The 23,618-nt window shown below is 43.9% G+C and overlaps 2 protein-coding genes across 2 annotated transcripts in view; both read right to left on the bottom strand.

The window, feature by feature from the left end:
* Positions 1 to 325: 325 nt before the first annotated feature.
* LOC126239355 (cuticle protein 67-like) overlaps positions 326 to 23,618 on the bottom strand; it is a 31,106-nt gene continuing 7,813 nt past the window's right edge. The window contains exon 3 of the mRNA XM_049947854.1: positions 326 to 458. The gene's annotated coding sequence lies outside the window, so the exon portion shown is untranslated. The remainder of the gene's footprint in view (positions 459 to 23,618) is intronic.
* On the bottom strand, positions 471 to 6,418 carry LOC126239323 (cuticle protein 67-like). The gene is made up of 2 exons (XM_049947852.1): positions 6,393 to 6,418; positions 471 to 842 (listed from the first exon to the last, which is right to left on the bottom strand). Exons 1-2 carry the CDS (start codon positions 6,405 to 6,407, stop codon positions 480 to 482), a joined length of 378 nt encoding a protein of 125 aa, XP_049803809.1. The 5' UTR covers positions 6,408 to 6,418; the 3' UTR covers positions 471 to 479.

Here is a 23,618-nt window from a genome sequence, read left to right on the forward strand (position 1 = left end):
GCAATGAGAAAGCCCCTGTTTCAGTCATTGGCACACCACAACGATTATAATATACCTGACATTCTCCACCCTAGTTCAAGATAATACAAAAATTTCAGGATCACATGTGTCAAGTTTATACTGTGCGTTATTTTTTGGACCCCTCTATATCTTTTATAACATGCATTTTCTATTGGAAATGTTAGGTACATAATTGTGTTGTAGCAGAAATGCTTTATAGTTTCAGCCTGATCTCCTTAAAATCACACTCATTTAATCTAGAACATCTATAACTATACAGAATTATTTCCTGGAGTCAAAGGACGAAATGATTGAGTACTGCACTTTTGTATATTAATTGATGACTTTCTTACAGTCTGACATCAATAAAAATGTCATGTAATAATCTCGCAGAAAGATTTTATTTACAGAAGATGACAGAGCTTGAAGGAAAATAAATAATCAACAGGAGAGCTGAGGTTGAAGTGCAGCCTCAGTGGTCAGTGGTAGTAGGCGGGGGCGGCGTAGGCCAGTGCGGGGGCGTGGTAGGCGGGGGCGGCGGCGTAGGCGACGGGGGCGGCGACGTGTGCGATGGCGTCGTTGCTGACGCGCACGTCAGACTTGGTGACGCTGGAGTAGGGCGTGTCGACGGTCTTGGTGTAGGTGGACACCTGTCCCAGGTTGCCGAAGCTCCTCAGGATGTTGGAGCTCTGGGAGGTGATGGCCGCGGGGGCGACTGCAGCGGGGGCGGCGTAGGCGACGGCGGGGGCGGCGTAGGCGACGGCTGGGGCGGCGTAGGAGACGGCGGGGGCGGACAGGTAGCCGGCGCGGGCCACGGCCAGCACGGCGGCGAAGGCAAAGACCTGTCGAAAGACGGCACAAAATGCAGTGAGCCACACCTCACTTTAAGGCTTCTTGTTTCTTAGTAAGATAAAAATAAGCCACATGATCTGTCTTTGATGTGAGTTTCACACGTCTAACCGCTACACACTGGACTCAAATTGCATTGACCCTGATTATTCTTCTGCCAAGATTTTTTCCTTCATGCGAGAACTTAAACGTACATGCAGGTCATGTGTACAACTGAGGAGCGGAATTCGTATTCAGAAGGGTGTTAGTTCATACTAGGGATGTGAAATGCTGAGAGATCATCCATACTGAAATCGGTTCAATTACTGACGTCTAAACATCCTTGGTTGACAGTAATCGACACTGAATTATTTATACTTTTAACATCGATGTCAATTGCTGAAATAGTAAAATGGCGTAAAATACAATGTTATTAATCAATAAATATGTCCAGCATCTTTGTCTACGGTCTGTAAACATAATATTTTTGACGGAAGTTGTTCGTCGATCTACTGTGTTGTTGATAGAGCGTATCTTGCTTTCGAGAACAGTCTTTCTAGAGCTCAAACATACAAGTGCAGTTATTTAGCTTGTAGTAGGAAGTACTGATGAAGTACTTGTAACACTTTTAACGAATCTTGCTTAAGATCTAGAAGGCGCTCTTTCAGATAATAGCTGAGCTGCGATGGAAGGTCCATATCTGTTCCTGCCTGCAAATGATTCTTTGCCTGTGCTACTTTATAACGCCAACTCCATAAACCACATTTAGTTCCTTTGTTTTATGGTAATGTATCTAAATATTTCCCTCACTACTCGACCACATGAAAGTAGAACACAATAGCCAATGTTTCTGCCTAAGTTCGTTAAAAAATATTACTTCCTCTCCTCCGACACTCCCACGTCCCTTGGCCAAGTTTGAAAAGTCGTAGTTGTGTTGTACTTGTGTCGTTTTGAGAAATTTTCAGAAAGAGTTTCTTTTAAATGACGAGAAACGTATCGCCAGTGTTAACGAGCCCGTTTCTCTTCTTTCCTTCCTGCATCGAATGTTAATATTTTGTCTTTAACATCAATGTTACGATGTTTCAGAAGAGTTCATTATCGTTAGCATGTGATCGATTTACCGAGTGGGTAACATAAAAATGGGGCCGAAATCATTTCCTGTCCTGTAGATAAACGACACCACTTACCACTTATATGATCAGCATTTATGGCAGGCGATGTAATTTGGTTTGCTTATCTTGAGGTGGATGAAATATTTTCCATCCCACTTTCATTTTACCCAACCTGTATAAACTCCTGAGAGATCATTGAAAATTCATAGTACAATTACCAGTACGGATTAAGACAATTTGTGGGATAATTACTTTAAAAACGACATGGCTGATTTTCCTCACAGTCATTCCTACATTCAGAGCTTGCAGTCTGTCCCTCATGTCCTCATTGTGTACGGACTTTTAACCCCTGTTTCCATTTCCCCACCTTGAAGGATAGGTACTGACGGCCACGAATCCTGCATATTGATGTACAAATACACCGTAGGAAGGAGACAACACATTCGGTGACTTGTGACTCGCGACGCTGATCGCATATTTTTTATGTTTTATTTAAAGAACGGCGGCCTGGAACTATTAAAAACTACTGTAAATAATATGTATCCCCAGATAAGTAATTTGGTTAAGCGACCATGTTGAAGTCATGGATTAACATTACACCACCTTTGAGGAATCCATCACTTGAAGAAGATCACTTTATCGAAACCAGTTTCGTCTGAATAACTGTTAATCACAACAGTTTTTGGTGGTTCCATGATGCTGCTTCTCAACTATACTTAAGTTCTGCGGAACTGTACAGAAAAAATCCTTTAATAGGGACCTAATGACAATAAACTTTAAACAATTTATGTAATAATCGACTGAAATAAACATTAAAGTTAGCACACTGCACTATACTTAACTATTGATCCATGCAGACCTTCAAATAAATAATTCAAAGTGCCTCATTTACCCATATCTTCCTGTGGCTGCGAACGTAATATCTTTATTGCAGTGGCAGTAATGCTGAATAATTTCTACGTCTCTTGCTCTGTTGGTATCACGTAGTGTACAAAATTAACTGATGAGTAGGACAACAATAAAATGAATTAATATTTTCCATTCTTTTGAAATATTTTCTGTCTTTTGAATTAGTGGAATTCTTTCACGAAACTGAAATAGTTAATAACAATGGAGGTTGCTGTTGTAGCAGGAAGATGAGACCGGAGAGTTCTGTACTGTGCAGTGAAGAAAATGCACGTTTCTTTTCTCTTTCATTAGTTACAATATCAGTATATTAGGAACACATTTAGAGAAGAGGAATGTACAGTCCAAAACAGGTCATCGTGTAAACAAAATTATAGCGCATGTTCGTAGGCTTCCACGACCAGTGTCAGTCTGAATAAAATTAGTTTGGTTATTAGGCCGCGTCGCTATGAATCATTAAAACTGTTGCAACTTCCTTGCACCTTGTGTGGTTATTTAGTGGATACAGGAGCGAGGAACAGATGCTGTTCATATACAGAGAATTCAGATATTAGTTTATTGTACGTCTAATATCAAATAGCAAAAAATGATTCATAGTTTTGTTGCTGTAGTTGCAGGGTCAGTTGCTAGCGGTAGCCTTGAATGTTGCATATACAGATACCGCAGATGTACAAATCAGTCACTCTTCAGGACAATAACTATACAGTAGATCGCGAGCCCTAGCCACTATATATGTCTGTAAATGTTATTCAGCTGGCAAACACACAAACTGAGAGCAGTGCATGAGTTTTAGAACTTAAGTACAACCGTCGCTGGAGCTTCGGAGAGGGGATGCTTGCTTCTCATTGGCAACAGCGTAATCGTTCGCTGCAGCGTCCTCGTGCCGCGGTGGCGGCTGTGGGAAACATCTGCTTCTACTTCTACATGGATACTCAGCAAATCACACTTAAGTGCCAGGCAGAGGGCTCATTGAACCGGCGGTGGCCTAACTGGTGGCGCGCGTATTTGAAAGTACGGCCGTTGGGACAGCGACCGATATTGCAAAAACATCTAAAATGCCGACGTTTCGACCTGCTTGGCAGCGATCTTTTCAGGGCGACCAGCTGCTCGATTGTGGTGAATGTCTTCCCCTATGTACTGTCTGATTGGGTTGTAAGATGGCTACCGACGTCACACTCTGGGATGCCACTGGACAATTCGAAGTAAAGATTGCTATGGACGAGTAGCTATACGGTAGGTTATTGTATTGGCTGTGCTCCTGTGATACGTGACTGATAGGCAATAGCGGATCGGTAGCTTGTGCGCAGGGGTATTTTCCTGCGGCAAGACGTCGATTCCGCACGGCAGATCTCTCGTGGCCGCTTGTTTATACTGACCTGCTGGCTGGCGAACTCAGGCGGCCAGCTCGATTGGAATCGCTGGCAGATAGGCACTCGATAACTTGTAGCCGTTCTCCTTACTGTTAGGGCGTTTAATTATTTCGACATCGTCTCTGATGACGTCCTTACAGCATAAACACATGCATGAACGGATGTTGGCTGCAAGTTACTCTTTGGCTGCCAGCTACTCCAGTTCATCAGGTCCGCTTGTGTTGTTCTCCGGCCAGCACTTACATATAACCCAGGTTCAAAAGTACAGGGTCCGACATAAAAAACTCCCCGATTACAAAGTAACGTGCAGCGGACAGTAGAAGGAGCAGAGTGGTGGGGGGCGCGTCGTTAAGTAGCTGCCTACGTGCCGTTTTCAGTGTACGCCATGGCGTGGTCTGGTGAACATCGTGACTTCGTAGTGGAAGATTTTATTCAAAATGGCGAATCGCCTATTAATACTCAACGTGCTTTTCGCGTTCGCTTTGCGCTCGGACGACGGGACCCTGTTCCCGATAAGAAAACAATTTATTCTTGGGTTGCTAACTTTCGTGAGACAGGTTCCGCATTAAAAAGGAAACCACCTGGACGACCACGGATTGCAACAGGCCCCGGAAATGTTGATGCAGTTAGAGCTTCAGTTCAACAATCTCCTCGACGATCCGCTAAAAAGCATGCGGCAGCATTACGGATATCTGATCGAAGTGTGAGAAGAATCTTGCATCGAGATCTTAAAATGCATCCTTACAAAATTGTAACTACGCAGGAACTGAGTGAAAGAGACTGTGGTGTCCGTGTAAGTTTGTGCCAAGACCTTCTTCGGAACATTCGTCCCAACGATATTGTGATTTTTTCTGATGAAGCACACTTTCACCTTGCCGGAACAGTGAACAGCCAAAATTGCAGGTACTGGTGTGAACACAATCCCCAAGAACTTCATCAACGACCACTTCATAGCCCTAAAGTAACAGTATGGTGTGCTGTTTACAATTCCGGAGTGATCGGTCCTTACTTTTTCGAAGAAAATGACAGGAATTTAACCGTCAACAGTGAACGCTATTGTGCCATGCTCCGCGACTTTCTCCAACCGCAACTAAGGGAGCTTTTTGGTGAAATAGAGAACGTGTGGTTCCAGCAAGATGGTGCTACTGCCCACACAGCGTGGCAGTCACTGGCATTGGTGAAGGAAATGTTTCCTGGACATGTGATCTCGTTGCGTGGAGACATTGGCTGGCCCCCACGATCGCCGGACTTAACGCCCTGTGATTTCTTTCTTTGGGGCTATTTAAAAGCAAAAGTTTATGAACAACGTCCACAATCTTTACGAGCCCTGAAAGAAGCAATTACACAAGAGGTTGAAGCTATTCCACCTGAAATGACTCAAAGAGTAATGAATAACTTCAGGGAAAGACTCAAACAGTGTGTCGACAGTGCAGGAAGCCATTTAAGGGATGTTTTATTTAAAAAGTAAGACCATAAGAGTATTTTCTAAAATGGCATAATATGTACTTTTATTTAGTATAAATAAAATTGTTCTACCTTATTTGGTTTTGTTTTTATTAGCTTTCCTTAAAGGGGAGGTTTTTCTGCCGGGCCACAAGAGGAATTCTGTGGGATACCAACATCTCGCTTTAGGAAAACACTCCCTCCGATGCAAGCTGCTGATTCGCCATTGCGTACCGGTATCCTGCCAGACGAACGTAGACTATCCAATGGGGTTCAGACAGCCAAAATTGTCAGTATATAGGGGAAGACATTCACTAAAATCCAGTAGTTAACCGCCCTGAAGAGGACCGCTGGAAAGTTGATCGAAACGTCCATTGTTTAGTTGTTTCAATTTTTCGCAATTACCGGGCCTAATACGCAAATTGAGTTTATTTAAAATTTATAGCAACTGCGTAGCCTAAACCTATGTAAGTATATTGAGAATATATCTTTAACAGACTGAAACGGTCCCTGTATCTTATTTATTACTATTAGGCTTCCGATGACCTAGTTAAAATCAAGTACGGCTAGTAATACTACTCAGGGACTGTCGGTGCTGCGGCAAATTATGTTTGAATAAGCATTACGTAGTGGTATTCGATCAACTGCATCTTCAGATGGTCAGATGGTCAGAAACGAGAGTATTTACAGACGGCATTGCTTGTAGAGAATACTAGCTAATATAGACCCGTACCTTGAGGGCGACCATGTTGCTTGATGTACAGGTGGTTGACTGTGGACCTGTGCCGCCCGCTAGCCGTTATATAGCTGCCCGACCGCGGCAGGGTTTCGCTGCCAGGACCTTGGAGCACGGTGTCCGTGACGACGGCCAGTTTGGCGAGGAACTCGTTCAGAATGACACACTGCCCCAGTATTAGTCATGCAGGCACATTAAAAATGAGACTGCGAGCGTAACTGCATAGCTGATCTCAAATTTTGCTATTGCTATATGACCGCGTTATACCGGATCTCATTGTCATTAGCACTGTTCCCGTAAGATCAGTGTGACGGATTGTATCTGAAGGATCTCCACCTTAAAGTATCAGGAGGTTGTACAGTGGCTCATCGGACTGTCTCATTTTTCGGCCTACTAAATCCCACCGAACTTTGTCCACTTCTTTTGTATGTCCATCCTTTATCGGGACGTCACTGGGGCGACGGCCGTTTACTATCGTGACAAAAATAAAAAACATCTACAGTCGTCCTTACGATATCATTTTATTTTATTATATAAAATAAAATCGTAAGGACGGTGTTTTTTATTTTTTTGTCACGTTTGTCCACTTCTTCCTGACGGCAATTCTAGATAACAGACCGAAATGTATCTATGTGAATGACCAACGCTTAATTCCCCATTATCCTGACGCTGAAGTACCTCAATTTGCGATTCTCTCTCTACAACTATGCAACCCGTACACAGCAAGTGGCTGCAACAGAGCGAGGTATGTTGTTAAAACCACTCCTGATGTCAATATTACTTTTTTTTCTTTTATGATTTCTTTTCATTGACAGTTTATATACGATAGTTACATGAAATAACTAATTTTTAATTCAAACTGTATTACATCGACTTCTATTTAGCGCAATACAAATTTTGTTTGAACCACTAAGAACATTTTATGCAAATGGAAACGATAAGAAGACCAAGAAAGTCTTCGAAAAGAAATAAGGAAAGCTGTAAACGTAATGCAGAAAGGCAAAGCAAGTGCGTTATGATGGTCTGATGATGGAAATACTTCAGCTTACCGGTAAAGAAATAGAACAGTATCTGGCTAAGATCTTTACTATCTGTGTACAAAAATGCAGCATCCCCGCCTTGTGGAAGAAAGCAAATGTTATCTTTCTATACCAAGAAGGTAGTATTCAGGATTTGAAGAATTACTTCCTCTTATCTAACAAGTTTTCACTAAAGTCTTGAGAAATTCTTTCAGTGGTGTTTCTCGCAACCCACAGAACAAACTGTATTGCGCCCTGTCTGTATTACAACTGACCATACATACACCATGCGTGAAATAATTACTCGATTCGACGAATGTGAAATGCCGCTATGCATAGCTTTTTACTTCAAAAAGGCTTTTGATTTTGTCGTCTACGCTGCAGTTATATTGACACGGACCGCACAAGCTGTGGAAACAAAGTGTGTAAACATAATATGGCTTCTGTCACCATACGAAAACACACGATGGAATTCTCCATTGGACGAGTAGTAAAGCAGGATGACCCTATACCCCCAAAAGTATTTATATGTCATAGAGATGGTTACGTCCAACATAATTTGCAAACAAAGGTTGATTAGAATAAATAAAAACAAGCTGAGATTTATAGATGATATAAGCTAACCGGACAAAAGATGTCGCTCCAGTGTGCATGCGCAAATAATCCTTAAGCCTTTACAGATGGCGCAGCGATCAAGTGACGTTCTCAACCGTGCGTGCATTACCTCTATGCGAGCATATGGCAGCGGTGACCGCTGTGACATTTATATTTCAAGCAGATATTGTACCTAAACATGGATAAATGTAAGGACGAGGCATAGAGGCAAATAAAGGGCAATCTTGTTTGGCTGAATTTCTTGGTGTTTTGCGGTGAACTATGTAACGTGTGTACAAGCTGTGACGTACACATGTGATCACGAAACACGACAACAGTATTTGGGTCGGAAAAAGATGCTGACCATACGCGCCTTTCGTGGCTTGCCAATCAAAATCACTTCCAAATCCGAGAAGAATTGCTGCAGGCAGTGAATGATGGTCATCCCAACCTGTTATTCTGTTAGCGGTAGACTATTGCAACGGGATCTGCATATAATGAGCATTAGTTGTCGGTCACCTCGCAAGTGGCCACTGCTCACACAAGCACGTAAGGGGGACAACGGCAAAGTTCACTGGGCTACAAGAATACATGACTGGTTTTCTGAACACTTCCTCTTCCCCCTTCCTTCCCTCATATTACGTGTCTATTGGCCTGCAAACTCACTTGACTTGGACCCCACTGAAACGTGAAAAGCATGTTGGAACAGCAGGTAAAATGCCATCAGCATCTCGGCAACTTGGTGGAATTGTGCGATCAAATCCTCTGCGAGTGGCCTGATCTGGATGCGACGTAACTACAGACAATGTGAGCTCACTTCCCAACCAGATCATGTCTACGGGCGGAATAGCAAGGTATTAAAGGATGCTTGTAATTGACTTTTCTAGAGGTGGCCATTTTTTTGTTCAATGAGCTTAGTTGTCCTAGCCAACAATATGACACACCTGTAATCCCGTACGAAGGATCTATCAGAGAATTGCGAAAAAGTAAGCCTCAAACATAGATCTGTCCAAATCAAATACTTTGCACAACATCTGTCTAACAAAAAGAGAATAATATCGAATTACCACTCTCTAAAAAGTGTCAGTTAATTAACCAAGGGGCTTCAAAAACCTGAAATCTTTCGCGCCATCAAGCTAGACTGGAGGGCTTATTGAAGGAACGCAACTGTTTTTAAATCTAATATGCTAGCAAACTAAAAAAGTTTGAGTTCGAACACTATGTCCTTTCCATACCAGCATATGGTTGTGAAATTTTGATTTACAACGGGTTTTTCAAAAGAAAGTTTCGAGCAGCTCAGAGTTATGGAAAGGTCACTCTTAGGGCTCATTAAGAAAGACCGGAAAACAAGTGAAGACGTAAGAGCAATAACAGCCGTTGTGAAAAGTGTAAAGAGTCTAAAACTGGAATGGGAAGCACATGAGATGAGGAATGACGGAAGATGGACAAAAGCAGTACTAGTGTGGACTCCTAGACCACAAAACGGATCACTCGAGTTCTGGAATAAAGAACTGAAGAAAGTCGCAGGCTTCAACTGGCAGAGGACGAAGGATACGTGGTGGCGTGGAAACAGCAATCGAAACTGTATTTCTTAGCTTAAAATTGTGGTGTCACCGCCAGACACCACACTTGCTAGGAGGTAGCCTTTAAATCGGCCGCGGTCCGTTAGTATACGTCGGACCCGCGTGTCGCCACTGTCAGTGATTGCAGACCGAGCGCCGCCACATGGCAGGTCTAGAGAGACTTCCTAGCACTCGCCCCAGTTGTACAGCCGATTTTGCTAGCAATGGTTCACTGACAAATTACGTTCTCATTTGCCGAGACGATAGTTAGCATAGCCTTCAGCTACGTCATTTGCTACGACCTAGCAAAGCGCCATTATCATTTGCTATTTATCTTGTGATGCATGTACCGTCAGACCGATGTTCACCAATTATGGATTAAAGTTAAGTATTCCAGAAGCTACGTACTTTTTTTACTAGACTCAACTCCTTTAACTGTTCCAGACCTCACGCCAGCCTGCGTGAGCTTAAACGCGTGCCCTTCAGCCTCCCGTCATCGTGGATTGGCTGTCTTGCCAGTCCACAAAAGTTTGACGACGAGGATTGGCGACGAGCTAAATCGCGTTTGTACCAAATTTGCCCTGATTTACTTGTGTCATGGCTTCGCCACAATCTCCAGATGTACTGTCCGAATTTTATCGCTTGCAGAATCAGCAGACGCAGGCCTTATTGGATGCCCTTGGCCAGCTCGTCCAGGGTCAACGTGCAATGCAAAACGATGCGGCAGCCGCCACTTCACCGCTCACGCAGCCACAACACGCAGTTGCACCACCTTTTCGTCCTTTTGATGCGGCACTGGAAAGCTGGACGGAGTGGTCACGCCAATTTGGATTCCATCTCGCCGCCTACAGAATTCAAGGTAATGAGCGGCAGCCTTTATTATTATCGTGTGTCGGAGTGTCCACCTACCGTGTGATAGTGAAATTATTTCCCCGACGTGACGTAGCAACTCTATCCTACGACGAAATTTTGTCTGCATTAGATGCATATTTCAAAGAATCAGTCAATGTAGTTGCAAAAAGGTATACATTCTTTCGTACAAAACGTACGGCCGGTCAAACTATTCGGGAGTGGGTTGCAACCTTACAAGGACTTACTAGGGATTGTGCTTTTGAGTGTCAATGTGGCCTCCCTTATTCAGATACTATGGTACGTGATGCAATTGCCCAGAACGTTTCTGATGTTTGTATAAGGGAACAGCTTTTGAAACTAGTCAATCCCTCCCTTCAACAAGTGATATATTGGATCGGCAGGACACACTTGACTTTGCTCAGGAATCATTTGAAACTTCGCCAGCCGTGTGTCAGGTTAACCGGCCCACCGGGCGAGCTACACGGAACAGTAAACAGTCCTCGCACCCGACCGCGCCTATGCCACCAGGCTCTCAGCCACGTGTACCGCGCCGGCAAGCACATGCAGTGATAAAATCATGCTCGCGGTGTGCTACTAGACATTCGCGTGAGAATTGCCCGTCACGCCAAGCTATTTGCTTTTTCTGTAATAAAAAAGGACATGTTCAAAGTGTTTACCAGAAAAAGCTCAGAACGGACACTCAATACCATTCCAGGCCCTTTGCTTCGCGCCGGAATCGGAATCTAACCAAGAATACTCAGGCTCGTGAACCTTCGCCCATGGAAATTCATGTAGTTCATTCCACTCCGCCCAGTGCCACTCTCTCTAACAGTGACTGTGTTCGTCCTACAAATAGTGTGCGTCGACATCGCCGGAAATCCCGTCAAGTCGCAAGTGATTCTGTATCAACGTCAGTTCACGTTGCACGAGACAGTCGCTCTTGTCGTCAGCAGGACAATAAACTTTTTGTAGACTTGGACATTAATGGCAACGCGATACCATTCCAGCTCGATACCGGAGCTGCAGTTTCGCTAATCAATCACGACACGTACAAACAGCTGGACACACCTCCGTTGCGTGCCGCAAATGTTAAGCTCAGTAGTTATTCAGGACAAGCAATCCCTGTGGTTAGGACAGTGCAGCCTTCTTGCAACATAGAAAGGACAAACAAAACTTGTGTCATTGTATGTCCTTCGTTCTTCTTCTGCAGTGAACTTGTTTGATTTAGATTTATTTCAGTTGTTTAACTTGTCTATAGTCAATCAGGTCCTATCAGTGAACCAGACTGTGCCTTCAGACAGTGTTTCTCGTCTATGTGAAGAGTTTGCAGACATTTTTGCACCGGGCCTTGGTTGCGCTACGAACTATAAAGCACATTTGGAACTGAAAGTAAACGCACAACCGAAATTTTTCAGAGCGCGCAATGTTCCCCACGCATTGCGTGATGAGGTCGCAAGAACATTACACGATTTGGAATCACAAGGTGTGATTGCACGTGTGCAGGCTTCTCTCTGGGCATCACCCTTAGTAATTTTGCCAAAACCTTCCGGAAAATTGAGACTTTGTGTGGACTTCAAGGCAACTGTGAATCCACAACTAGTGACTGCAACTTTTCCTTTACCCCGCCCGGAAGATCTTTTTGACAAACTGTGCCCGGGTAAATATTTTTCGATGTTGGACCTAACAGATGCGTACTTGCAAATACCGGTGGACGAAGAATCCGAGCGCGTTTTAGTGATTAACACGCATCGTGGTTTGTATCGATTCAAACGACTGCCATTCGGGTGTGCATCCGCCCCTGCATTGTTTCAGCAATATTTACAAACTGTTTGTGCGTCGGTCTCTACTGCAGCAAACTATCTGGACGATATTGTGATCTCCGGAAAGACGGAAGAAGACCATTTAGCCAATCTCAGAACATTATTTCAGGTCTTGCGCCAAAATGGTCTTCGCTTGCGGAAGGACAAATGTGTGTTTTTTGCTCGTGACTTACCATATCTGGGACATGTACTCAATGCCCAGGGCATACATCCCAGTCCAGAGCACCTCCGTGCCATACAAGACTTGCCTTCGCCGCAGAATTTGAAGCAGCTACAGACTGTGCTAAGAAAAATCAATTATTATCATCGCTATGTGCGCCACGCCTCTTCCATTTCAGATCCGCTTCATCGCTTACGCCGGAAAGGTGTTCCGTTCGTCTGGACGACGGAATGCGAACGCGCCTTTCGCCAGTTGAAATCGGCGTTGCTTTCCAGTACTTGCCTTAAGCCATTCGATCCCCAGAAACCCCTTTTGTTGATGGTAGATGCATCGGATTTAGGGATCGGTGCTGTGCTTGCGCACAAAGATTGATCGCACGATCGCCCTATTGCCTTTGCGTCCAAATTGCTCTCGTCTGCGCAAAGAAATTATTCACAGATCGAGAAAGAAGCTTTGGCTCTCGTATTTGGTGTTACTAAGTTTCATGATTTCTTGTATGGTCGTCACTTTACCATCATCACAGATCACAAACCTTTGACATCTCGTTTTCATCCGAACAAGCCTGTATCTCCACGTACAGCGCAGAAATTCATTCGCTGGTCTATTTTCCTCTCGCAGTACCGCTACGATATCTTGTATCTGTCCACTGTTAAGCACGGAAACGCCGATGCGTTGTCCCGTTTGCCTGTTGCTGAGGATAGAGCATTCGATTCTTCCGAACTTGCTTGCATGTTCATTGATGCAGACACCGATGACGTGGTCGAATCGTTTCCGATTGATTTTCGTCGTGTAGCTACAGCCACAGCTGCTGACCCTATCCTTGCTACCGTTCTGCGTTTTGTTGCTACGCAATGGCCCTTGTCAAAGTCCCGGATCGAGGATCCGTTGGTTCGCCGATTTTTTGCTCACAAGGAGAGACTTTTTGTACGACGTGGTGTTTTGCTGTTACGTTCAGATAATGATCAGTCCAGGGTCGTGGTCCCACGTTCGTTACAGTCCTCTGTCTTACGGCTTCTCCACCAAGGACATTGGGGTATAGTGAGAACGAAACAACTTGCTCGTCAGCACTGTACTTGGTTCGGAATCGATGCTGCGATTACGAATATGTGCTCTTCTTGCATGGCGTGTGCCGAACAAAAATCCGCACCACCGCGGAAATTCTTTGCATGGCCGAACGTCACTACCCCTTGGCAACGCTTACACATCAATTTTGCTGGTCCCTTCTGGAATGCTCGATGGTTGGTTCTGGTCGATTCATTCAGTAATTTTCCTTTTGTTGTCCGGATGTCTTCCACGACGTCATCTGCCACCATCCAAGCGTTATCCGCTATCTTTTGCATTGAAGGTCTTCCACAGACTATTGTTTCCGACAATGGCCCACAATTCATGTCCGCAGAATTTGAGTCATTCTGCAAGGCCGATGGTATTCAACATCTAACGTCTGCGCCGTTTTCGCCACAGTCAAACGGTGCCGCTGAACGATTGGTCAGGACTTTCAAGTCACAGATGTTGAAGCTGAAAGAGTCGCATTCTCGGGAGGACGCGTTAATGCTCTTTTTGTCCTCGTATCGCTCTCAGCCCCTAGATGGTCGCTCGCCGGCTGAGTTGTTGCACGGTCGCCCCCCATCGCACCTTGATGTCTTTGCTACATCCGCCGCATCAGGTCCCTGTGCAGCGGCAGACACCTGCTTTTGCCCCAAGCGACGTTGTATACTATCGCAACTATCGGGGTTCACGGTGTTGGCTCGCAGGGCGCATTTTTCGCTGCCTCGGCCGCGCTATGTATCTGGTTTTGGGGACCTCTGGTGAGATGCGTCGGCATCTCAATCAGCTGCGCCTCTGTCGTCGCACGGGTTCTGCCGCTCCCCGCCTGCTTTCAGCGACGGTGCCGTCCGGTCAGCGCCCTGGGGACCCATCTACTGGCACGGCTCAGCCCCAGGTGCTACCGACGCTGCCTTCCATTTTGCCCCATGGCGACGCGCCGCCGCCGCCGCCGCCGCCGCCGCCTGTTCTTCCGCCGGCGACGCCCGCAGTGGACGCGTCGCTGCAACCGCTGGGCGCCTCCCTGGGTCACGCGCCGCCGCTCGCTTCCCGTGACCCGCTGTCCTCCGACATGGAACTCTTGCCCGCTCCGGACCACATGGCGTCTTCGCCCGTCGGGTGCCCCGACCCGATGGAGGTCGACCCTTCGGCCCCTCCTGTCTTTCTACGGGCGCATACACCGCATGTTGGCGTGCACCCTGGAGTAGGTTTTCAGGCGTTTCCTAGCTCCCCTCGGGCCGAATGGCAGGGTGCGGGTGGCACAGCCTCGCCTGTTGTTAGACCCCCCACCTCGTCGCATACGTCAACGTGGGGTCCTCCCCACGGCGGGCGGAAGCCTTATAACACGTCCGTCCGCCGATTTGCGGGGGAGGAATGTGGTGTCACCGCCAGACACCACACTTGCTAGGAGGTAGCCTTTAAATCGGCCACGGTTCGTTAGTATACGTCGGACCCGCGTGTCGCCACTGTCGGTGATTGCAGACAGAGCGCCGCCACACGGCAGGTCTAGAGAGACGTCCTAGCACTCGCCCCAGTTGTACAGCCGACTATGCTAGCAATGGTTCACTGACAAGTTACGCTCTCATTTGCCGAGACGATAGTTAGCATAGCCTTCAGCTACGTCATTTGCTACGACCTAGCAAGGCGCCATTATCATTTGCTATTTATCTTGTGATGCATGTACCGTCAGACCGATGTTCACCAATTATGGATTAAAGTTAAGTATTCCAGAAGCTACGTACTTTTTTTACTAGACTCAACTCCTTTAACTGTTCCAGACCTCACGCCAGCCTGCGTGAGCTTAAACGCGTGCCCTTCGGCCTCCCGTCCTCGTGGATTGGCTGTCTTGCCAGTCCACAAAAAAATTAAAGAGGCTACTTGAAAGGTTGAAGTAGCTGAACAATAAATAAACAGTGTTGATGACATCAATCAGTTTTTATATGGAAATATTTTATTAAAGAAATAAAATTTAAAATACCAGAGTGCACGTCATAATTCACTACTACTAAAGCTTGTTTGTTTTAAAATTGACGTGGCTTGATTGAAAATCACCGTTCTCTTTTTTCTGACAATTTTTTAGCTTTTCGAGACCTCAGTATTCAAAAATTATTCATAGGAAAAAATTTCCGTTTTACATCATGTTACAATACTAAAGTGTAATTGTATTCAAAGTTCAATGCCATAATTTTGCATCCCCGATTTTTGTATTTACGAAAACGGATACTTTTACTTTTTACTTTTTTTCGTTAATTAATGAAGTAAGAAAATTTCAATCACGTGAAAGTTCTTTTTCTAATAACATAGATTTTGTTTGAAGAAAAACTACTTCGCCCTCTATTGTACCTTTGCATCTTTCAATTTTCCTTTCTTTATGCAAAATCATATGCAAAATATAATAACTCTCTGTTTTACCGTTTTCGAATTATGTGATAATAACGTCAATATATAGGCATTGTGAACAAAGCGACAGTCGGTAGAAGGTAAGCATTCAAATATTTCAGACACTACGCTATTCGTTGTGTCCAATCTGTAATGAGCAGCCAAGGTGTAAGCTTCTGTAGTCAGTCGGAGGCGAATAGGCTTTACGTAAACATCTATGTTAGTGAGTAGGTATCGAGCCTTGGTTCACCAGCTATTACTTAAAGTTCTTATTAGGTCGGCAATAAGCATCCAACATGTAAAGTTATTTTCTTGATCATTACCACTTGTGGAATGTGGGAAACGTCTTGGATTTGGTGCAGCTTACTGCCAATGTGTTAAAAAGTTGACTCTCATATATTCTGAAAAAAGCTGTCAATCGAAATAAACTGTGTGCTAATGGATATTGTGCTGCGAATACATAGGAAGAAAGACCCTTTCTCATTTAGCTACAATATAGCAGGTCAGCAAGTGGAAGCAGTTAATTCCATAAATTATCTGGGAGTACGCATTAGGAGTGATTTGAAATGGAATGACCATATAAAATTAATCGTCAGTAAAGCAGTTGCCAGACTGAGATTCATTGGAAGAATTCTAAGGAAATGCAGTCCGAAAATAAAGGAAGTAGACGTAGTACACTTGTTCGCCCATTGCTTGACTACTGCTACCGGTGTGGGGTCCGTACCAGATTGGGTTGACAGAAGAGGTAGAGAATATCCAACGAAGAGCAGCGCGCTTCGTTACAGGATCATTTAGCAATCGCGAAAGCGTTACGGAGATGATAGATTAACTCCAGTGGAAGACTCTGCAAGAGAGACGCTCATTAGCTGGGTACGGGCTTTTGTTGAAGTTTCGAGAACATACCTTCACCGAGGGGTCAAGCAGTATATTGCTCCCCCCAACGTATATCTCGCGAAGAGACCATGAGGATAAAACCAGACAGATTAGAGCCCACACAGAGGCATACCGACAATCCTTCTTTCCACGAACAATACGAGCCTGGAATGGAAGGGAGAACCGATAGAGGTACTCAAGGTACCCTCTGCCACACACCGTCAGGTGGCTTGCGGAGTGTGGATGTAGATGTAGATATAGTGTGAAATAAAAAACAAATTCTGCAGTGCTCCATACATCATGTAATAACGGTTCAGAGTAATTAGTAGCGACATGAAGTTTAAAGAAGAAATTCTACGAGACAGAAGCATACGAAATAGGTCGGTAAGTTACATGTTCTGCTACTAGATATCTTCAGAAAGGGTCTAGCGGTGACGACAATGAATGCCCATATAGCCATGAAAAACGACGTGCACGTTGCAAAAGTTGGGAAATCAAAACGCATGCACGCAAGAGCCAGTTCACAACCTCCCTACACCGTCATATCAAATTTCAGGCATTGTCTCTCACTAAGTACAATGCAGTGGCCTACTGCCTTCACTTGACGACCGAGAGCAGCGGTGTTCACATAGAGTTGTCAGTCCTAGCAGACAAGCAACACTGCGTGCAATAACTGTAGAAATCAAAGTGGGACGTACGACGAACGTATCCGTTAGGATAATGCGGCGAAATATGGTGGTGATGGGCAATAGCACCAGACGACCGGCGTGTGTATCTTCGCTAGCAACACGACATCGCCTGCAGCGCCTCTGCTGGGGTCGTGACCATGTGGGTTGGAGTCTAGACGACTGGTCAGATGAGATCCGATTTCAGCTGATGAGAGCTGGATGGTAGGCTTCGAGTGTGGGGTACATCCTACGAAGCCATGGACCCAAGTTGTCAACAAGACACTGTACAAGCTGGTGGTGGTTTCACAATGGTTTGGGATGTGTTTACATGGATTCACTGGGTCCCCTGGTCCAACTGAACCGATCATTGAAGTAAGTGGCTATGTTCGGCTGCTTCAAGGCCATTTGCAGCCATTCACTATCTTCATGTTCCCAAACAACGATAGAAATGTAATGGATGACAATGCGGCATGTCTTTGGGGCACAATTGTTCGCGATTGGTTTGAAGAACATTCTAGACAGTTCGAGTGAATGATTTGGCTGCCCAGATCGACCGACATGAAACCCATCGGACTTTCATGGGACACAATCGAGATGTCAGTTCGTGCACAAACCCAGCATCGGCAACACTTTCCGCAATTATGGTTGGCTATAGAGCCAGCATGGCTAAGTATTTCTACAGAGGATTTCCAACGACGTGTTTAGTCCATGACACGTCGAGTTGCTGCACTATGCCGGGAACAAGGAGGTCCGAGCCGATGTTAGGGAATATCTCACGGCTTTTGTCAGCTCAGCGTATCTGCTGCTAGTGGGGGACCGTGATGGGTGCACGCCTGGTATGGTGCTATGCCATCTTCTTCTCAATGGGTTGCTCACCCACTAGTATTTATGTTCCTATTGCTGATTCTGCGGCCTTGAGTCGTAGGACGTGTTTGGTGCAGGTCTTCAAGGTGTTCTCTACTGTGTATGCATTTCTGCATAACTGCTGCAACTGAAGTCCATTTTAACCTTCCTACTGTATACAGACCTTGGTCTCTCTCTGCAAGTTTTACCGCGCCTACTCCTTCCCCTCTCTTCCACACACACACACTCCCACACACATACTCGTATGCACACAGTACTCTCCTTTGCCACACTGATGTATCTCCGTGCCTCAAAATGTTTCCTGTCAACCGATACCTATTTTAATAAAGTTGTGACATAAATCCATTTTACAAATCGAGCGAAAATCAGTCAGAAATCAATAAAAGAATTAATAGCGGACGGAACGTCATTAGGATGCTTAAATCTGTCTTACGGAGCAGGAATGTAATGAGCAGAAATAAAAAATTAATATACAAATCCATAGTGGAGACTGTGGTTCTGTATGGAACGGAGAACTGGACAATTGGTCTCTCTCTGCAAGTTTTACCGCGCCTACTCCTTCCCCCTCTCTTCCACACACACGCACTCCCACACACATGAAATGGTTGAAATGGCTCTGAGCACTATGGGACTTAACATCTATGGTCATCAGTCCCCTAGAACTTAGAACTACTTAAACCTAACTAACCTAAGGACATCACACACATCCATGCCCGAGGCAGGATTCGAACCTGCGACCGTAGCAGTCGTGCGGCTCCGGACTGAGCGCCTAGAACCGCTAGACCACCGCGGCCGGCCCCACACACATACTCGTATGCACACAGTACCCTCCTTTGCACTCTGATGTATCTCCGTGCCTCAAAGTGTTTTCTGTCAACCGATACCTACTTTTAATAAAGTTGTGACATAAATCCATTTTACAAATCGAGCGAAAATCAGAGTCAGAAATCAATAAAAGAATTAATAGCGGACGGAAGGTCATTTGGATGCTTAACTCTGTCTTATGGAGCAGGAATGTAATGAGCAGAAATAAAAAATTAATATACAAATCCATAGTAGAGACTGTAGTTCTGTATGGAACGGAGACCTGGACAATTAACCTGAAGCACATTAAAAAATTATAAGCGCTAGAGATCGACTTCTGGAGAAGATCGGCAAGGATCTCCAGGAAAGAAAAGATAAGGAACACCGACATAATAAGGGGAATGGAAATAAAAGAAAGAATATATGACATAATGGATAGGAAGAAATTACAGTGGTACGGGCATGTACAACGAGACAATACCAAAATTGATACTGGAGTGGGAACCGGAGGAGAGAAGAAGAAGACGTCCTACGACCACCTGGCTCCAAAATGTACAGCACACAATGAGGAGAATGGTCGCAGAGGAAGAGGACACACGAAATCGAAACACCTGAGGAATATTTTAAAAATATAGTTTAAGAATGTTTATTCTTTGTATTGTAATTTCCGAGTAAATTATTATGTTGGAGATAAGCCTCTGTAATAAGGTTGGTTGGTTGGTTGGTTTGGGGAAGACCAGACAGCTTGGTCATCGGTCTCATCGGATTAGGGAAGGATGGGGAAGGAAGTCGGCCGTGCCCTTTGAGAGGAACCATCCCGGCATTTGCCTGGAGTGATTTAGGGAAATCACGGAAAACCTAAATCAGGATGGCCGGACGCGGGATTGAACCGTCGTCCTTCCGAATGCGAGTCCAGTGTCTAACCACTGCGCCACCTCGCTCGGTCCTGTAATAAGGAAAAGCTCAAAATATACATATATAAATTCCAATTTCTTCGCAAATCGATTCAGTATTTCTTCATTATTTATTTGATCGACGTAACTAATGTGCAGCATTCTTCTGTAGCACCCCATTTCAAAAGTTCTGTTCTGTTCTCTTCTGATCTGTACTGCTTATCATGTGTGTTTCACTCCATACAAATATTTTCAGATAATAATAACGTTGACCATGTTGAACACCAGAGCTGACAAATTTTAATGATTAATGAGAACCATGTCAACTGTAGAAGTACACATTTGTTGTTAAATGACCAATTTCATTCTTGCACAACTCGGCAAAATGAAGATGTTCTAGGCGAAACCGCTCGTAGCATAAAACAAATGTGTAAGTATACAGTTGAGGTGGTTTCCCTTAATCATTAAAATTTCCAGGTAAGTTTTCCTAAAATTTAAATGTTTATTAGCTGAAATTATTCTTTTATAAATAGTTCTCTTGTTATTGCGAACCGGTGTTTTGTATTCTCTTTACTTCAGGCATCGTCAGTTACTACACTGGAAAAATACCAAAAAGCATCTCCTACTCTTAATGTCTCATTGTCTAATACAATTCTCTGAGTATCGCCTAATTCGAATATACGATGCACCAACTGTGGTCATTGGAAAAAAAAGTTTGGTGGTTTGAAGCGTTGTTCCATACAAACAATCAGTTTGTAATGGGGAAGACAGAAAGAGGCAAGCTTATAAAATAACATTACACTAGTTTTTAAAGTATAAATCTAATTAAAAATTAATCAAAAATATTCACTACTTATTGACAGACTATTCAAATACTTTTCACCTTTTCATTTCAGAGCAGCAATTAAAATACACGTACTCGATTATTTGCTGGATGTATTCCAATCTGTGCCTTGCTCAACAGCTTTTTCCATCTACAGCTCCAGCTAGTACCATTGGGGTTATTACGGGACGACTTAACACATGTCCTATCATTCTACCCCTTCTCTTTGTCAGTGTGTACCATTTGTTACTTTCTTCTACGGCTGTTTGGAGAATTTCCTCATTCCTTACATTATCAGTCCACCTAATTTTCGACGTTCGTCTGTAACACCACATCTCAAATACTTAGATTCTTTTCACGTTTCACTGTATTACAAAAAAATTCAGTATTGGCAAACATGTCAAGCAGATCAAGATTGTATCAATAGTTTCATTAAATCACTCACGCATATTAACTACAAAAAAAGTATTTCAATTTCTGAATGTTTACACTTGAGGAAAAAATCTGTTTCCTAAATTTGCACTATACGTCAAAACTGTAATTTTCTACAGAAATTAGTTTCAGACTTTATCTGCTCCACATCTAACCAAAAAGAGACGGTGAATTGAATGTCTGAAGCAATTTTTCGTGTTTCCACAGATAAAACTATACATCATATAACCAAATTTATAAGACATTGTTCATTTATCAGGTGCCACACAATCAAACTAGTGCCTTAAATTCTCTGGTTGGCGTATGACTGCTCCCAGTACTTTAAAGGCTTTGAGACGTTCAGGCAGTTACTGTTAGAATAGCTTGCTTTGTTAGATAAGTAGTGACCAGATGTGGTCGAGTCTAAATGAAAACAGGTACATAAGCTGGCATTTATTTCTCTTTCCTCAAATTCTATCCAGCATAAAGCATGGAACGTTTTTTTTTCCAAATTCTCAAGTCTAAGAAAATATCTATCTATACAGAATTGAAGTATACAAAAATTTGAATCGAATTTACGAAATCCTTCCAAAAGTATCAGAAAAAGGTTTTACCTCTGAGGCATGCATGGAGGGAATGAAGCTGATTCTGTATGTTAAACTTTCGAAAAGGCTTTGATGCTCGGCCACATCGACGCCATGTATTTACGAGGTTTGGAACTTTAATAGTGGCTATTCGTACAAAATAGATGCATTTTTCAAAGCTTTACTGACCTTCAAAGTAGTCATCAGAAACTTTTCAGAATACGATATTTCGTAAACGACTCGCACTAGAATCCTGCAACAAACGCCACTGGCCTAATTACCCTACTTTTAGTTTGTTAATGTCCGTAGTCACTGCTCCATTAAAAACGTATTTTCGTACAGAAAATACACTTTCTCAGTATTATTACAATCTGTTGATTGGCTAACAATACGAGCCCCTGAGTACAAATCCATTTTGTGACAATCGCTTATCAATAGCACTTTCCATTTCCACAATATTCGCTGTGCAAGCTACAAGTGATTCATCTCGTATAGTAGGGGAACGTGTAGCCTATGCCAGTCTGCAAGTTTATCAGAGTATCGTATAAAATTTTGAAGGAAATCGGTCAAGAACTTTTAGAGATTCTTGGTAACAACGTTAAATAACTTGGCTTTATATAGTAATATAAACGTTTTGTATGTACGAGGGCTATTCGGAAAGTAAGGTCCGATAGGTCGCGAAATGGAAACCACGGTAAAAATCAAAAATGTTTTATTTGCAACAGTTAGATACACCTTGCAGCTACTTATCTCCATAGTCGCCGATCCGACTTAGACGTGTATCGTAGCGTTGTACCACCTTTCCAATACCCTCGCTATAGAAGGCAGCCGCCAGTGCTCTCCGCCAATTCTCTACGCTGGCCTACGGCTCGTTGTCTTGTGCCGAAATGTTGTCTTCATAACCAGCGGTTCATGTGACCAGAGATGAAACTCAGGGGGAGACAATTGCGGACTGTATTGTGGGTAATCTAACATTTCCATTTGAAAACGATGCAGGAGCATCTTCATTGCCCCTGCAGAATGCGGCTGAGAATTGTCTTGAAGACGAAACAGCACGACAGTTATGTAATGTTAGCTGCATAGCTTCAGGCGAAATTTCTCACCAGGCCCTCGTACGTGGCGGCAGACACTATTTTCTAGACATCTTTACGCACTCACTGCGAGCTCAGAAATGAGAAGAGCGACGTGATGCTAACTGGGGTTATACTAGAGACACTACCCAACACATCTGTGCAAAGCTTTATCGGAGTTTCATAGTCGTTTCCATTTCGCGACCGATCGGACCTTACTTTCCGAATAGCCCTCGTATATTCGTATACCATGCACATTTAAAAAACGAGTAGCGTATGTTTGTCCCAAAAGTTTATTAGAGTAAGAGATGTGTAGCCTATGTCTGCTAGAATACTTATTATTGTATCGTGTAGAAGTTTGAAGAAATCGGGCAAGAATGTTTTGAGGTTTTTGTTGACAGTGTTAAACAACGTCTTGTCTTTAGATAGCAGTATGGATTGCCTGCAAGTGTATTTCTCTTATACGGTTCTTCTATACACACATTCCGCCTGTCAGCATTCCCTTCTTTGCTTAATACCGGTTTTCCCCCTGTAAAGGTAGTTAAAAGCTTGGAGTGATGCTACATCTCTTCGTATGTGTGTTTTCTGCATGTCTCGTAGTTTTGTCACAGTCCTGTCCTTAATCACCGAAGGTACTTATGAATAGCCCTGTAGCACAGCGAACTTCACTTTGAGGAGCAACTGCGCAGGCCTTGTCGCCCCCGTCAGTACTGAGTCGTCTCCACACGTTCAGTTTGGTCTTTGGTCATCCATTACGAACAACAGTACAAACCTCCAAGCACTGTGGTGTATGAAGAACAAAGGAA

Source organism: Schistocerca nitens, chromosome 1 (genome assembly GCF_023898315.1).
Source record: "Schistocerca nitens isolate TAMUIC-IGC-003100 chromosome 1, iqSchNite1.1, whole genome shotgun sequence".
Taxonomy (NCBI): Eukaryota; Metazoa; Arthropoda; class Insecta; order Orthoptera; family Acrididae; genus Schistocerca; species Schistocerca nitens.